The sequence below is a fragment of the Plodia interpunctella genome, chromosome 27 (genome assembly GCF_027563975.2).
Source record: "Plodia interpunctella isolate USDA-ARS_2022_Savannah chromosome 27, ilPloInte3.2, whole genome shotgun sequence".
Classification (NCBI taxonomy): Eukaryota; Metazoa; Arthropoda; class Insecta; order Lepidoptera; family Pyralidae; genus Plodia; species Plodia interpunctella.
The window spans coordinates 3,227,300-3,245,281 of NC_071320.1; the positions used below are offsets into that span (position 1 = coordinate 3,227,300).

General features: G+C 36.7%; 1 protein-coding gene across 18 annotated transcripts in view; it reads left to right on the top strand.

The window, feature by feature from the left end:
- Window positions 1–17,982, top strand: part of LOC128681653 (phosphatidylinositol 4-phosphate 5-kinase type-1 alpha-like) — a 44,275-nt gene that overhangs the window by 3,345 nt on the left and 22,948 nt on the right. For 16 of the 18 annotated variants that reach the window (XM_053765728.1, XM_053765725.1, XM_053765726.1 and 13 more), the window contains exons 4-11: window positions 4,585–4,796; window positions 5,644–5,808; window positions 10,686–10,838; window positions 11,300–11,452; window positions 12,311–12,447; window positions 13,652–13,699; window positions 15,549–15,641; window positions 17,170–17,302. In XM_053765728.1, coding sequence (XP_053621703.1) covers window positions 4,585–4,796; window positions 5,644–5,808; window positions 10,686–10,838; window positions 11,300–11,452; window positions 12,311–12,447; window positions 13,652–13,699; window positions 15,549–15,641; window positions 17,170–17,302 — 1,094 coding nt within the window. The remainder of the gene's footprint in view (window positions 1–4,584; window positions 4,797–5,643; window positions 5,809–10,685; window positions 10,839–11,299; window positions 11,453–12,310; window positions 12,448–13,651; window positions 13,700–15,548; window positions 15,642–17,169; window positions 17,303–17,982) is intronic. The other 2 variants (XM_053765718.2, XM_053765722.2) reach the window with 1 other exon arrangement.

Sequence of the window (17,982 nt, forward strand, 5' to 3'; positions counted from 1 at the left end):
AACGACACGGACAACGACACGAAACTAAACGAAACGGCTGTAAAAAAATGATTTTTCTCATAGACAAAGGGCTAGCAACCTCTCCCTCGTATGAGCGTGTTCCCGGTTTCTTCCCAGACGTTATCCGTCGGATCGTCGACCGTCGGAGCCCAGCGTCCGCTTTCCTACATTTTCGTCTCCACCAAATTCTATTCATTATATGCCCCTTCTACCCACAGATAATTAAAGATTAGCCGCGTCTATTACTCACAAACTCTATTCATATTGGTACTTACCTACACCCCATATGTATGTCAGTCTGTCTGTCCAAGGTTTGTTTACAGTAGTCGTTGCGGTTTGAAGACAATAATTGTTACCAACCCCTTACAATTAATGGAAGTGAATATGGTTATTTAATAAAAAAAAACATTATTGTTTTTATATTTTTTAAAGCTTCAATTTCTTCAACACATTCCTGACACATGTACCTATAGTAGGTAGTTTTCATAGACCACAACTTGCAAAACACCGTGGGGAAACCTGCACACTGCCCTTCCCTTGAAAAGGAGAACCGTAATCTGGTTGCGTTATGTTTTTCGAGATCGTTAGTTACCCTACTCGTCCATAAATTTCTATTACTTAATAAATTAAGTTATTTTTTACGCTGATTCCGGGTATAACAGCCTCGGGGCTGTGACGCCCGGACGCTCGGACGGAACCGTGAACATACGGTGACTGATAGTAGTGCACTTTCACATATATAATAATACGCGGGATTCGCTCTCATGGTAATTTCCCGATAAAAAATACCCTACATGTTAGGTTATATTCTACCCGTGTAATTCATAAAAATCAGTTTAGTAGATTTTGCGTGAAAGAGTAACAAACATACATACATCCTCACAAACTTTCGCATTTACAATATTAGTAACATATAGGTGGGATCGACAAGACTATCGCATGATTGATTCATTCTGAGCACAGTAATTAATTCACTATTATACATTTATTACATAATGTTTGAATTAATTGTACAGCCAACAGCACATCAAGTTACACTGCATGAACCTCTATGGCGCGTTAATAGCGGCGAGTTTGCAATGAATTTGCGTATGTTGTTGTGCTGTTTAATGGATATTCAATGCAAATAGGTTTTTCTCGTGATTCCTAATTATACAGTAAATAGCAGTACACAGTTCAAGGTTTAGTTATATTATATGTATTAAACTATGTTTTAATGTATAAATGAGTGTAACAGAAACTCATTTAAACACTGTTTACTATCTTGGTATATAATCTACTATATTAACTGTCGATAATATAAATTATTTAAAAAAATCTTGTAATAAATAAAACTGACATAATCAAATTTGATCTTGATCGTGATTTGTTTCTTAAATGACTTTTTATTAATTTTATTTTAAACCCAAGGTGTTGATCCTCGGTAATCGTAAGATTTTAATTTAGCTGTGAAGGTCCAGGCAGGCCTCGTTCGCGCGGGAGTTAAGCACTTAAAAAGGGCGTTTTTAAAACGAGTCATCCTTACTAGTAACATTGTCCATTGCTCTACACTTAAAATACTTTCGTGACTTCATTATAGGGTGTTTCTCATTGCGTTTCGACCGCTGCTGCGGTCACGCTGTCATTACGTTCCTTCCACTGGAAAATTGACGGATCGTAATGAACAGCGCGGGCGCAGCGGTCGAATCTGCAAACCACCCTATGATGCCGGAGCCGGACTGCTATATCGGAGGATCCAGGTTCGATCCTCGGTCAAGTCAAAAGGGAAAATTATATTTATTTCTTCCAGATTGACCTTGCTCTTTAATAATATCTATTATATGTCACTAAATAAAATATCATTGAGTTAATCTTAACGTTTTGGAGGTTTCTACCGCCGCCATTGAGAGGAGAAGTTTAGATTCCGCTTTCTTACTTTTTCTCCACTTCACAAGGTCGTCGGCATCCCTAGTTGTCAGACCATTGTCACGCATATCATCCTTGACAACATCAAGCCAGCACTTCTTGGGATTGCCTTCTACCAGGGCCGGGCGGGAGCGGCATGACCAAATAATGTTTCAGTTAATAACGTAAATGTTCGATTAAAATAAAATATTCGATTGTGAAAATCGAATCGCAAACCCGCTCTAATACCTATGTCGATGCTATATTTATTTAAACAAAAAAAAAATGTTGAAGTTAATGTCAAAATTCGAAATATTCCACTAATATAATCAACCAATAGCATAATGGTACAGCTGATATGTTATCAGTGTGGTAACAACGCATGAATGGAAATTCGTGTTTATTTACAGACATATTTTATTTATTTATCTAATAACCGTTCATGTTCCAGTGCTGGGCAACTCACTTCCACGATGCTCGGTGCAGTAGTGCTATGTCGCGTCATCATTTGTTGAACTTATACAGTTCGTTTCGTTACTCAAGGGGGCTACCACGTAGCACGTCATTGCGTTCACTATATGATAAAATAAAGACAGCATTTGCACCATAAACGTGCCACGTGTCTGTATATTTCATGGTAGACCTACTGCCCATCGCGATGAAACCTATACCAGATTTCAATTTAGACCATCCCCAATGCAGCTGTTAAAACCGCATCAAATTAAATCCAGTAGTTTTTGCGTGATGCAAGTACAAACATTATGTTTTATCTACTATTAGTCCCTTAAAGATCCCCCTTAATTATTTAATATCTCTTATAATACAGACATAGCCAATACCTAGTTTTATTATAATGTTGTGTATAGATTTACCAAACAGACTTTTAGATAGGTGTCCGTCATCCACGTGGTGTCATGTCCACAATCGTGAACTAGTTAACGCAAAATGTCATCACGAACCTCGTAAAATATATTTTTTACATTTTTCCGCAGTCGCAGCCGCGGGCAACTGGTAATAAAGACACAACAAACACCGTCAACATAAAAAGCCTTTTGTTTTTTCGTCAGTTGAAATTAACCAAGGTTGTAAATAAACAGATGCATATTTCCGCATATGAGTACAGTGGGATTCATGACAAGTATGTCAAGTACACGCGCGATGACATAATGCCATGCAATAACGCTAACATAAAGTTTGTATGTTTGTTGCTTCTTCACGCTCAAACGGTGGGGCCAATTTTTATGATATTTGGTATGAACACCCAATGTCTTCATACATTCATTTCTTCATCCCGAAAGCACGCGGTTCCCATAGAATTTTATCGATTTATGATAAGTAAATGGCAATACTGTGTATAATCTTCAATAAATAATATAAAAAATTAAAGTTTTATTTTCGCTTAAAAACTTTATTGTTGACCATAGCCTTTTTAGGTTTGGATACGCGCCGTGTGTAGTATTTAATGTCACCGGGTTTCCGTCGCTGTAGGAAGTACACGATACGATCCAAGGTCAACGCGTTAGCACGAGGGATTCGTTAGTTGCCGATTGTTTTAAAACAAACCCTGTGTTATGGGAAACAAGTCGATACGGTATTGTAATAAAGACCATAACTCTTATTAATATTCGTAAGTTAATGTATATTTACGAATGATAGTGACAAAACTGCGCTTAAGATGAAGGGGTGGTTTGCAGAGTGTTTCGACCGCTGCGGTCGCGCTGTCATTACAATTTTTCAAATTTTAAGACAAACAAGAATAAGTTTTACTATGTGACTGTAGTAATGTCAATTTTATGAATGATTGATTTTGGAAATGATTCCTCAAGAAAATTGACGGATTGTAATGACCGCGGAGCCGCAGTGGTCGAAACGCTCTGCTATCCACCCGAAGGATAAACTTACGCTTTTTTATTGTTATGACGTTTTTTTATTTTCTATTAAACATCTTTCTCTATCTCATTTTCGAGAGTTCTCGGTTTGGAACTGTGACGCGTCAACCGACGCGTTGAATTTGAATTGAATTGAATAGCACATCAAGTTACCCTGCATGAACCTCTATGGCCTCGTAATAGCGGCGAGTTTGCAATGAATTTGGATAGGTTGATGTACTGTTTACTGTACTTATTCGTTTCAGGGTGAATTTCACGACTGTTTGAACGCGTTGGGTAGCGTTTCATTTTTTTTTTTTTATTAAGAATATTTTTTTTATGATTAAACATTTATAAAGTTACATTATACCAGTACTATAAAATAGGACAATTAAATTAGTTACTGTGTATGGTACAATTTAATAAACACTAATGGACAGCCACGGCGGCGTTCAAAACGCTCGTGAAATTCACCCTTCAGTAAATTACTTACATTACTAGCGGCCCGTACCGGCTTCGCTCGGATAATAAAAACAAAAACAATGTTATACCCTGAACATTTCGTCTACCTCTGTGCCAAATTTCATCAAAATCGATCCAGTAGTATTTGAGTTTATTCATTACAAACTAAATCAAAAATCTTTTCCCTTTATAAGTTTAGAAAAATATATCTTACGCACATTATTGATATTTTGTTTGCGTGCTTTGGAACGTATTATAATATACAAATATGGGTATAGCAATATTTCCATCGAAGCCTACCAGATCTTCACAACATGCCATCCCAACATGACCCTTAATACATTACGACAACAACAACACATAATTACAGGCATCCAGCACGCCATCGGTGGACTAGCGTCGAAACCGGAACGAGATCTCCTAATGCAAGACTTTATGACAGTGGAGACGACGAATTTCCCACACGAGGGGTCGAATCACACGCCTGCGCATCACTACTCGGAGTTCAAGTTCAAGACTTATGCGCCAATTGCATTCAGATACTTCAGGGATCTGTTTGGGATACAACCTGATGACTTTCTGGTCGGTATTATTATTTTTACAAGTTCTTATTTAGTGTCACCATTCTTGCGATTTATTATAAATATATTAAAATATTTATTATTAAAATATAGTATCGTTGAGTTAGTATCCCATAACACAAGTCTCAAACTTACTTTGGGGCTAGCTCAATCTGTGTGATTTGTCCTATTATATTTATTATTTAGCTGGCTTAACTCAAGTTCCCCGAGCGTTTCGATCGGTGAGGCTGCAATTGCAATTTTTCAAATTTTAACAAAGACAAGAATCAGTTTTACTATCTGACTTTAGAATCGTAATATGTACAGTGGTCAATGTAATTTTCTTATGAATGATATATTTTGGAAATGATTCCTTCCTCAAGAAAATTGACGGATCATAATGACGGCGCGGCCGTAGCGGTCGAAACGCTCGGAGAAACACCCCAAATAATTTATTACATATCACGTGTTTAGGTTGTACATATATTGTTAAAGGTACATTAAGTTCAAACATTTACCCTGTATGCGGCTGCCACGGCAAAATAAAATTATGCGATAGGTAAATACAATAAGTATATGAAATTAAATTAAAATGTCGACGAAATTAAATTACACATACATAGCTTGTACACAATCCAAGAAATTTTCAGCCTCGTCCACAATATGGTGACTAATCGAAGGCCCTTATATTATTAGAAACATCATGATAATGACAATGCTTTCAAAGATATGAAAAAAATTAATAATCATACAAAAATATATGAGAATCGAGCTGACCTGTTCCCCTTGGCAGCACTCGTTCACGAGTTGACGAGCATGGGTCAGCCGTCATGCCGCCGTGAACTGAACTGATAATGGATTTGTTTCAGATGTCGATGTGCAGCGCGCCATTACGCGAACTGAGCAACCCTGGTGCTTCCGGCAGCATATTCTACCTGACCAATGACGATGAGTTCATCATCAAGACAGTGCAACACAAGGAGGGGGAGTTCCTGCAGAAACTGCTGCCAGGGTACTACTTGAACCTCGACCAGGTGAGACAGTTGATGGGTTTGATTCTTCAAGAATTTCTCACATATTATACACGTGTAGCATAGTAATTTGAACTTCAAATTTTGAAGGTTACTAGCTGCGCCCCGGGACTTCGCTCCTGTGGGTATTTCGGGATAAAAAGTGCCCATGTGTTATTCCGGGTTATATTCTAGCCGTATACCAAATTTCATAACAATTGGTCCATTAGATTTTGCGTGAAAGTGTAATAAACACACACGCACATCCTTATAAACTTTCGCATAATTATAATACTAGGACTAGCCTTTTGCCGCGACTTCGCCCGCGTGTATTTCTGAAGCGAAAAAATACTGTCGCTGTAATGTATTTGTATAATCATAATTTTACAATGGTAAAGTAGTAAGTAAGAATCACGCGTAAATTCCTAACTTCGTCTACCATCACGTGTACCTTCAGCATATAAAACTTTTCCATCTTACGCTTGGCTTCGGCCCGCGTATGAGGCGTATACCCTTTTTTATAACTCTTTTGTGTTTTTAAGGAGAAAACATTTATAAAAGTATAATAATAATAGGGCCACCTTGACGTGGGAGGGGGGCTTACGGGGAGGGGATTTAACAGTCCTCTTCCTCAACTAACGGTCCCAAACCAATCCAAGCCAAGGTAGAACAGCATATGCCGAGGGCTGCATGGCTATGGGAGAGCATAGTCCTAAGTATGCGAACTCTGGATACCGGGGGACCTCCAGTTTCAATTACCCTTGCCATGGTATGCGGGGCTCTGCCGTGGTGGACTTCCAATCCCTTGCTGCTCGTGGGAACCACATGGAGAACGAAAGAAATAAAAACTTATCTACCCAGTCTCAAGCTGTTGTAGATCAATCAAACCCCAATCAACCACAGAATTTTCACAATATATCTGAACAAGTAAATTCTGTTAGGAGAAGTACTAGACGAACATACAACATATATAGAAGTATCTTTCCGATATAACAGAACCTTTTAGTCCTAGTACAATATCATACACCCCAAGTCTAGCTTCTGTGGATGAAGATCCTAGTGATCATTTAGTTCAGGAACCTCCTGCTTTGGATGTTGCGCGGGGGGAAAACTCCCTTTTACCCGTGTCCACCAAAACTGGGAAACCAAGAGTGCGCATGAGTTGGAGCTCAGAAGTTAACATTTTTATCATGCGAACTTACTACTACATCACAAAATTAGAGACAGACATGACAATTTACAGGAAAAAACTACATGAACATTTCTTAGCCAGGTATCCAGATATTAACGTGTCAGAACAAAGAATATCTGATCAAAGAAGGGCCATAATAAAGAACAAATACTTATCCGAAAGCTTTTTGAACGAACTGAAAAAAGAAGTCCAAACAAAATTAGAAATTGAATCAAATAATGAAAACAACTCTACCATACATACAATACACAGAGATGATACTACAGATACTCCTAATATACCATCATCTATCGTGCCTTTATCTATACACACACTTTCATCAAGAAACGCCCCTGTATTACAAACACACATACATAATACCAATGCTAACCGTGGTAACTCTGAAGACGTTCCTACACAAGTCACGCAACCATCTAACATGTCTACACAGACAGAAAATATTAATATTCTTCTTGAAAACGAGGTTGAATGCCTGGACTATGAGCTCGAAATTAACACTGATCCTATTGTCCAGCAAATGTACGAAAAGTTACAAACCACATTATTACTATATAGAGGTATAGATCCTACAGTCAGACCAAAATTACCAAAATTAAGATATAGCAAGAAACTAAGTCAGTTACTTAACCTGTTTAATGAACATATACTGAACCGATTTTTATCAAACGAAGTAGAATTAAGTGATATACACACATTAGTGTACTGCACTGCGTACGTAATATCTCAAGAACTAGGATTTAAAATTAATAATGATACTGAAGAAAGAGTACATAGACACATTAAACAGATTAAAAAGCCATCGTGGAAAGTAAGGTTGGAAAAGGATATAGAATCTATTAGAGCAGACATAGGTAGAGTTACTCAATATATCAATAATAACAGATCTAGAAAATTAGTACAAAAAGTAGAAGAAATATTTCAGAAGCTTAGGGTCCACAGCAAATATGATAAAAATAACGAAAAACCGGAAGAATACTTAGATACATTAAAGCAAAAATTAGCTCTCAAATCCAAAAGATTAGCAAGGTACAATAAATCTTTGAAAAGAAAAAATGATAACAAATTGTTCACAACAAATGAAAAGAATTTTTATAGGAAACTACAAGCAGAAAATAATTCGCAAGATAACAATGGTAGCACAGAAATCCCTTCAACAGAAGAGTTAGAAAACTTTTGGGCTGGTATTTGGGAAACGGAATCACAACACAAGGAAGCGGAATGGATGATAAAAGAAGAAGGAAGATGGGAAACAATAGAAGAAATGCGCCTCGGAGACATTACAGAAAGCGATATCAAAAAGAACACTGTTCATTTACACAACTGGAAAGCACCTGGTGTCGATAAAATTCATAACTTCTGGTATAAAAAATTACATGTTTTGCATAGGCCAATAGCGAAAACCTTTACAAATATATTTCAAGGTATGGAAAATATACCCCAATTTGTTACAAAAGGTATTACATACATGTTACCGAAAGGATCTCACACTAAACAACCATCAAAATATAGACCTATTACCTGTCTTCCTACTATCTATAAAATATTAACATCAGTTATCTCATCAAGGATCAATGCACACTTAGAACAAAATAATATCTTATCTGAAGAACAGAAAGGGTGTAGAAAAGGGCACATGGGATGCAAAGAGCAACTTATAATTGACTCTACAATTCATAAACATGCTGCTGCAAAAAGAAGGAACCTACATTGTGCGTATATAGACTATCAAAAAGCTTTTGATAGTGTCCCACACTCTTGGCTACTACGTGTCCTAAATATATATAAAATTGACCCAAAAATAGTTTTATTTTTACAGAATATAATGCCGAACTGGAAAACTTCACTTTGTCTAACCACGCAAAACTCTAAAGTCACAAGCAGGGAGATAACCATCAAAAAAGGCATATATCAAGGGGACTCACTGAGTCCCTTATGGTTTTGTCTTGCCCTTAATCCACTGTCTCATTTGTTGAATGGTCTCCGTGTTGGATACTCTCTTAAACATGACAATACAGAAACTAATATTGATCACTTAATTTATATGGATGATATTAAACTTTACGCTAAAACAAAAAAAGACATTGATAAATTAATAGAAACCACAGCAAAATTTAGCAACGATATTAATATGAAATTCGGACTTGACAAATGTCGTACATTACATATAATTAAAGGTAAAACCCAACCCGGGGGGTATGCAATAAGTGAGACAGAGTCAATAGCAGCAATGGAACCCAATGAAGTTTATAAATATTTGGGATACGTGCAATCAAGAGGTCTAGATCATAGTGAAATAAAAAGATCCCTACAAAATGAGTACAGAAGAAGAATTATTAAAGTAACAAAAAGCCAGCTTACAGGAAAAAACATGATTAAAGCCATAAACACTTTTTGCATCCCTATCCTTACTTACTCTTTCGGAGTTATAAAATGGTCTAAAACTAATATAATCACAATAGAACGTATGACTAGAACTATCCTAACGAAATATAATTATTTACACCCAAAGTCAGCAATAGAACGCATGGTCATAAAAAGGAAAAACGGTGGTCGTGGACTTATTAATATTCAAGCTCTCTGGAAAAAGCAAATTACAACTCTTAAAACATTCTTTAGTAGAAAAGCCGAACATAACCAAATACACAGTGCAATCATTAATAACGACAAAATGTACACACCACTAAACCTAACTGACAGACAGACAGAAACAGAACCCTGTAGAACCGACTATGAGGATGAAAATATAGACGAATGGAAAAGGAAAGTACTCCACGGTAGACATCCAAACGACCTCCAACAATCCCATATAGACCTAGAGGCTTCAAACAAATGGTTACAAGTTGGCACCCTATTTGCTGAAACAGAAGGATTCTTAATTGCAATACAAGATCAGGTAATAAACACCAAAAACTACCAAAAATATATAATAAAGGACGCACATATTAGAGATGATAAATGCCGAAAATGCCACATACATTCAGAAACCATACAACACATAACTGGAGCATGCCCTCACCTTACTCAAACAGATTACACCCACAGGCACAACCAAGTTGCAAACATCATACACCAAAAACTTGCTCATAAACATAACCTTTTACAAACTACAAACAAGCCTACACCCTACTATGAGTACTTACCAAAGCCAGTCCTAGAAAACAATACACATAAACTATATTATGATCGAAGCATCCTTACCGATAGAACCATACACTATAACAGACCTGACATTGTACTACAAGATAAACTAAATAAAACTACATACCTTATAGACATAGCAGTACCGAATACGCATAATCTCACAAAAACTATTACAGAAAAAATTCACAAATACACAGACCTAAAAGATGAAATATATAGGATATGGAATCAAGATAAAGTTTTCATAGTTCCCATTGTATTGTCCACAACTGGTGTCATTCCCAAGCATTTGCATAATTCCCTCAAGCTACTCAATCTCAAACCCCTTACATATATTAATATGCAGAAAGCAGCAATTCTTAATACCTGTCGAATAGTTAGGAAGTTTATGGACTCTACAGACACTGACACCTACAACATAAATACCAACTACACACACACGGACTGACCCCCTTAATCTACCCTAAAAATGATAGCCACTTGGTCATGGCCCGTGTCTATCATTAGAATGCCAGCCTCGGCTGAGAGCTTAAAGTGATAAAAACATAATAATAATAAACACTTTCAGAATCCGCGCACGTTACTGCCAAAATTCTTCGGTCTGTACTGCTACCAGTGCAACAGCAAAAATGTCCGGCTCGTTGCCATGAACAACATACTCCCTTCGTCTGTCAAACTGCACCAGAAATACGATTTAAAGGGGTCCACGTACAAGAGAAAGGTGATATTGTCTTATGTTTTTATTATATATACCTTACGGTACCTGCGCCTTAAAGATTTTTGACTACTAGGTTTTGCCCGCGGCTTCGTCCGTTCGAGTTATTCTGCGAAAGCGGAACAAAAATTTCACCCCCCCAAAAATTTCAACCATTTTCAGCGGAAAAAAAATTACCCTACGTTGGAACGGGAGCCTTTAGCTATATGTATACCAAATTGCATCGAAATCGGTCCAGCGATTTAGCCGTGAAAGAGAACTTGAGGTCCGTCCCGACTTCACTCGTGTAAAACCATAATAAAATAGTAGCCAATGTTACTACTGAAGGTTTATATATATATATATATATATATATATATATATATATATATATATATATATACGTATACGTCTACTGTTCGTAGTTTACGTATACGTATACTGTTCAGTAGTTTTTGATATATATCTTGATGATGTTATGATACCAGGCAAACAAATCGGAGCGCACGAAAGCGTCACCCACATACAAAGACCTGGACTTCATGGAGCACCACGCCGAGGGGATACTGCTGGAGGCCGACACTTACACAGCGCTCATCAAGACTATGCAGCGCGATTGTCGGGTGCTGGAGAGCTTCAAGGTGAGCGATGCTGATTTTGCGCGATTTGTATACAATTATAATAAAATCAGTTCGCACCTTACCGGTCAGCAAACGTACCCCGCGTACTCATTATCAGAGCCCATCAAATTCATACTAAATTTAACAAGAAATATAGGGTCTGATATATCAGTTATCAGACTTTCAATTACAAAACCACATCGTTAGGGTAACTTCTCTAAATACTGATCAACACATGCTGTGTTGCAGCTCCCGCCTCCTGATACGATGGAATCTTTCGGTTCACAGGTTTATTGACCAATTCAATTCAATTTATTTATTGATTAATAATTTTACAATTGTGTCTGAGATTTACTTGTACATAATAACTTGACATTTCAAAATAAATTTGCAAATAAATACAAATTAAATAGGAAAAAAGAAACAATTAAAATTTTAAATTGAAACACAAAGGGCATCACAAAATTACATTGTAACAAGAAATAATGAAATATACATTCCTCTTTTATATAATTTTAAGAATTTAATTATACAGGTATACTGGTATCTAACGCATAATCTTACAAAGGCTCATAAGGTACATAGAGACTAACATCTTTTGTTAATGTCGTGTCTATAAAACGTTAACTCTAAGTTCGATTCCGCTACATAACGCTACTGAGTTAAGATGTGTAGAATCGCAAATAAGACGGGTTTTTTTTTATATGAAAAAAAAACACGAATTACCAAAAGTCGTAGAATAAAAGTTGCTTTTTTGATATATCCAAGTAGTTTAGGAGGTTTTGCGTTTGATACCAGTAACGCTGTATATATAACCTTCTTTTCAACTGTAACCATTACACAATCACCGGTTCAAATCGATGTATTTTTTGTCGGCAGATTATGGATTATTCGTTACTAGTGGGCATCCACAATCTGGACGAGGCTCAGCGCGAAAAAATAGAAGCCAGGAGACGCACGGACTCCGGCCACAGCGACGGCGACGACGAGCCGCGGAGGGGGCTCAACAGAACTAGGTCAGAATACAATACAAATCATTTATTCCAAAGAATATGGTGATATAAATAGGTGATAACAATCAAAAGTACAACATATTCTGCTACAGTTGGCGTAGGAATGAATTCATTCATCAAGTATTCAAAATACATTACATATACATATTGAAACTCTTACATTTTATACATAATTTGGTCCACTATTAATTAGTTGACCAGAAAAGTTAGATGTTGCCCGGGGAATTTCGAAAATATATAGCCTATAGGAGTCATGGATACTGTACAGTCAACAGCACATCGACCAAACCAAATGCAATGCAAACTCACCGCTATGACCGCGCCATAGAGGTTCATGCAGGGATACTTGATTGCTGTTGACGACTGTACCTTTCTAATGGTGAAAGAGTTTAAATAAGTTCGGTAGTTTCGGAGATTATCCGCCACAAACATACAAACTCACAAAAGCTTACCTCTTTATAATAATAGTATAGACTAGCGGCCCGTCCAGGATTCGTTCAGGTAAAACAATAATCAATTATACACTATGTCTCGAAATTATTGTAGGGCTAACTCAATCTGTGTGATTTATCCGTAACTATAATATTTATTTATATAACAGACCAGATGTTGCCCGTGGGACTTCGCTCCCGTGGGAGTTTTGAGATAAATTATAGCCTATTGCAATTTTGGATAATGTATCTTTCTATTGATGAAAGAATTTTGAAATCGGTTCGGTAGTTTCGTAGATTATCCCCGTCAAACATACAAACTCACAAACGCTTATCTCTTTATAATAATTGTATAGAGTATAGATTTTAAGCTAAAAGCATTGATTTCCAGTCTTTTATCTTCAGATGAAAACCTGAAAGATAAATCAGCAATAGGTGTATGAATGAATAATATAAAAAGGTCAAGTGCGAGTCGGATTCGTGCAATGAGGATTCTGTAAAATTTTTGTTATGTTACTTAATATTTATTTGTTTTAATATGCATTTATTTACTCAGTATCGTATGGTAATTAAATATAATATCAAAATATATTTTTTTGGGTTATATTTTTTATTCGCTTTACAAACACTAGTTACATGCAGCAGCTCCGCTCGCTCAAGTCTCATGTGATTCTAAGACACATCTCTTGTACGAGCGAAATGGAATATGTGACGGGATCTATAGCTTTCCCTGTCTATGATATGGTTAGTACAAAAATATTTTGAAAAAATTTCAGATTGGACCCGGGCAAGGAGGATTTTGGGGCCCATGTTAAACGGACACAGTATGATATACTTTATATGTGTTTGTTAACCTATCTACTGATAACTAATTTGCACTATGTATATATTTATATATATATCAAATATGCAACATATATGTCGAAACTTGGTCGCTTAAACTTGACGGCACTTGACAAAAGCTTATACCTTTTTTTTATCTGACTGTAGCCTACGGCAAGGTTCGTGCCCCATCCTCGCACGTAACTACATCACAACCAAATTACTGATGCTCCACCGTTATAAGTAACTAGTAACCGATAACCGTCACGCTCTTATATGGCGGAAGTGTGGGAAAAGCGTACCCATACACTGACCTTGGGTTTCGTGCGTCACAGGCGTCACAGCCGCGAATGAATGAAAAAGTGGTTGAGAAAGAGACACCGACGGCCAGCGGTTCTCAATTTTTTTTTCAAGACTGTACCCTTTTTTCGTTATTAAATTTTTTCTAATTTAAACATTCGTTTTTCTATTTATAGTCTGTAATACCATGTTATGTACAGCACATTAAGTTACCCTTCATGAACCCCTATGTCGCGGTAATAGCGGAGAGTTTGCAATGAATTTGGATGGGTCTATGTGCTGTTGACTATGACACTTCAATATTGTTATTTAAAGAGTTACTTATAACATATGTTTCTTTTGTTTATCTATATACATATGAGTAATATTTTCGCGGAGCCCCAACAGATTCTTTACGGGACGTTAGGACTCCGCGGAGCACAATTTCCGAACAGCTAACCGCAGACAACCTTTAAAAAGCGACCGAGTTTCATACAACTTTCATAAAACTTTGAGTGAAAATGCATGGATTCTAATTACGTGTATGTTTGACTGTATGTTAATAAAGCATGAACTGTGTCCATAAAAACTTGTGTATACGTTATTATTTTGTGTTTAGTTGTGATTTTGACGAAAACACCGAGTGAATGATATTCGAATGAATGAAATAAATCTTTTAGCGGTGTCATGTGATATGTAAACCTTTCTTCCTAAAATTATATAATTTTAAGAATGTAATTATTTATATATATATACTATTTTGTTAATATAATAATGGTCATAGTGTGAAGCTGAAGAATACTGAAGCCAACATTTCTAAGAACTTTTAAGCTTTTAAGGTACAGTCTGTCAAGGAAGTGCAGAAATTAGATGAGGTCGCTGTCTCCCGTCGGCCGGCAACACTGGGTGTTTATCAACCAATCTTGAGCATCCTATTTGGTATTGCAATGGCAAAAAAATGTAGTTTATTTAAACTCCGTTTTCTTGACAAGCTGTATTTTCGATAAATATAAATTTAACTTCTCGCACGTGTATGTTTATTAAAAGAGTACTTAATAATCTCTAATGATAAAGTCTTGAAGACTCAAGGAGATGAAACAACCCTATTATTTCACAGTCTGTGTATTACATAAAATGTATAAATATATACACAACAATGAAACACGATAATCAAATGTCCCTTTAATTGATTTTATTTATGTAACACTAGATATTGCCCGGGACTTCGCTCCAGTGGAAATTTTGAGATAAAATATAGCCTGTGATATTGAAAGAATTTTTGAAATCGGTTCGGTAGTTTCGGAGATTGCACGCCTCAAACATACAAACTCACAAACATTATAATAATGTATATATTTCGTATTTTTTTGTTCTAATTATAATATATATATATATATATATATATATATATATTTTAATGTTTCTGATTAGACTTAATGGCTGCTATCCTATTAGGCGGACCGCCATGGTTTCGATAGCTCATTGGTTAAGAACATTGTTCCGGATGGGTTCGATTCCCGTTCTTTTTCGTGTCAATATTTAATAATTTAAAGGTAATATTTGTGTTGGCAGGTCGATCAACCGGCAGCGGCTGGTGGCGCACTCCACGGCCATGGAGAGCATCCAGGCTGAAAGCGAACCCATTGACGAGGAGGACGACGTGCCGTGAGTATTGTTTTTTTTTTTTTTGTAAATTACTTTTTTGCTTCTTTTTATTTAAAAAAAAAACAAACACGCGTCGTACAATTTTAAAAGTATAAGTTACTATTAAAAAGTTAATTTTCTTATTTTTCGGCTGCCAATTTTTTTTATTTTATTGCTAAACCGACAGACGTATTTTGGCAAATTATACAGGTTGGCCTTTCTCTTAGATGAATGTTCGTAGTAGGTTTGATTGACGACATAGAGCGTAATTTCAATTTAGGTTAATTACTCGGAGGTCTTCAGAGGAGCACGTTTATTTACCATCATGACAAAAGCGGAAGACGATATTTTTCAAACTAGTATTGTTATGCGCAAATTAAACACATACGATAAATTAAATCGGTACATATGTTGTATTAGGATTTGCAACAGTATGAGCTATGCCACATTGCTCAGTCGCGCTCCGTCGTTTTGATGTCTGGCGTCAGACAACGCAGAAAATCGTCTGAACTGTTTGAATGCGTTTCTTTCGTCATTTCTTCTCAGCAATGGTAATTCCGAATAGCTAGTAGTTTGTAGCTTACGAATGCTACAAACTACTAGCATTTCAGAACTACCTTTAATTTAGAATATGACGTCTAAAAGTGCCTGTGGAGGATGAGGTAATTTCTGAATAAATGATTTGATTTTGTGTCAAAACCTATAGAAAACATACGAGTTTCAACGTTTAGCGTCGTCGCAAGGGAGTACGACTGAGCAATGGATCGTGGCTGAAATCCAATGGTTATTTACAAAAACAATAGGCTAGTTGCCTTTTTTTTTTGATGAAAAGGCCATTATATTATTAGAAACACCAGTGAAAATATTCCTGTGACAATGACAATGCTTTCAAAGATTGACAAAAATAAAATCACACATTTTTCGACTCGTCCAAGCGCTCCATACTAAATCACACTAACAAGTGACGTCACAACGTGCTAAAATGTTCGCGAAGAAATGTTTGTTCGACAGCTGCATTAAATATTAGGTTTATGGTGAAGGCTTCTTAATAAAAGTCGTTACAAAAATTTTACGTTTTTTACGATGGTTAAATTTATTTTTATAATTTCATTTCTTTTTGAAAATGGACTCTCCAACCAACTTTGAATCCTATAATGATCCAGCTGCATTGTTACAGTCTATGAATTATCACAATATAGTGTGCTTGGACTATTTTAATTAAACAGCGATAGCAGGTCGAGAAAGAATGTATAGTTATTTATTTTACAAAAATTTACATATTTATACAAGACACAACACTTCACTTCGTACAAACGTTGAGCTGTGCTACACGTAGTGGTGGAGGGAAACGTCGTAATACTCGGCGTATACATCCTTCCCAGCGCTTCACTACTGAGTACACATTGCTCAGTGCAAAGTTTGGTGGTGGGGGAAGCGTTATAGCTTCCTGAGTTCTCCTACAACAATAATCCTAAATATATCTTATTTTACCTAGATTACATACATGTTTTTTAAATTTGTCTGACGTTGTCAACTTTCCTATTCTCAGCCCCGGCGGTATTCCGGCCAGGAACGCGCGCGGGGAGCGACTGTTGCTCTTCTTGGGTATCATCGACATCCTCCAGTCATACCGACTCCGAAAGAAGCTGGAACACACGTGGAAGAGTATGATACACGACGGGGTGAGCCGTTACAAGCTGTTATTTTCTCTCTAGCGGACCCTGGGCTCAACGGCTGAGGAAGAAGCCGGGAAAACGCTCAGATGTGCTAATTGGAGGAGAATTCGCGATGCATACATCTTATAAGAGCGAAATAACGCAGCGTATTTCAGCAGTCAAAGTGTGGCTCTTGTTGAAGCGGTGGTGGTGCAGTGGTTAAGACCGCCTGTAGATCGACAGGTTCCATGTTCGAATCTTGCTCGTGCCTCGCCTAGTTTGCATACTAATCTGACTCGTGTATAGTAGTTTTCATAGACCACCACTTGCTTGCAGTGAAAGAAAACATCATAAGGATACCTGCGGACTTTAATATATATATAAGACCTATATTTGTTAATTGACGTCCTTGGAGAAAAGGCTGCGGTGAAGTTTGTTGCGCCGCTTCTTCTTCACTTGCGCTTTGGAAGCCGGCAGTAGACTTAGTTTAAGTAATTTTTTTGACGTCAATAAGCGATGTATATCATCCTAAATTGAATAAAGAATTTTGAATTTGACTGGTTGGTAGTTTAGGTTACTAGTGTGTGTGTGTATTTGCCACTAGATGGCGGTGAGTAGTAGTAAAAATAAAAGCGGCAAAAATTTGTTGTAAGTAGGATTATTGAAGTCATTATCAAAATCATGAAGTAACTTTGTTTTTCGTCATT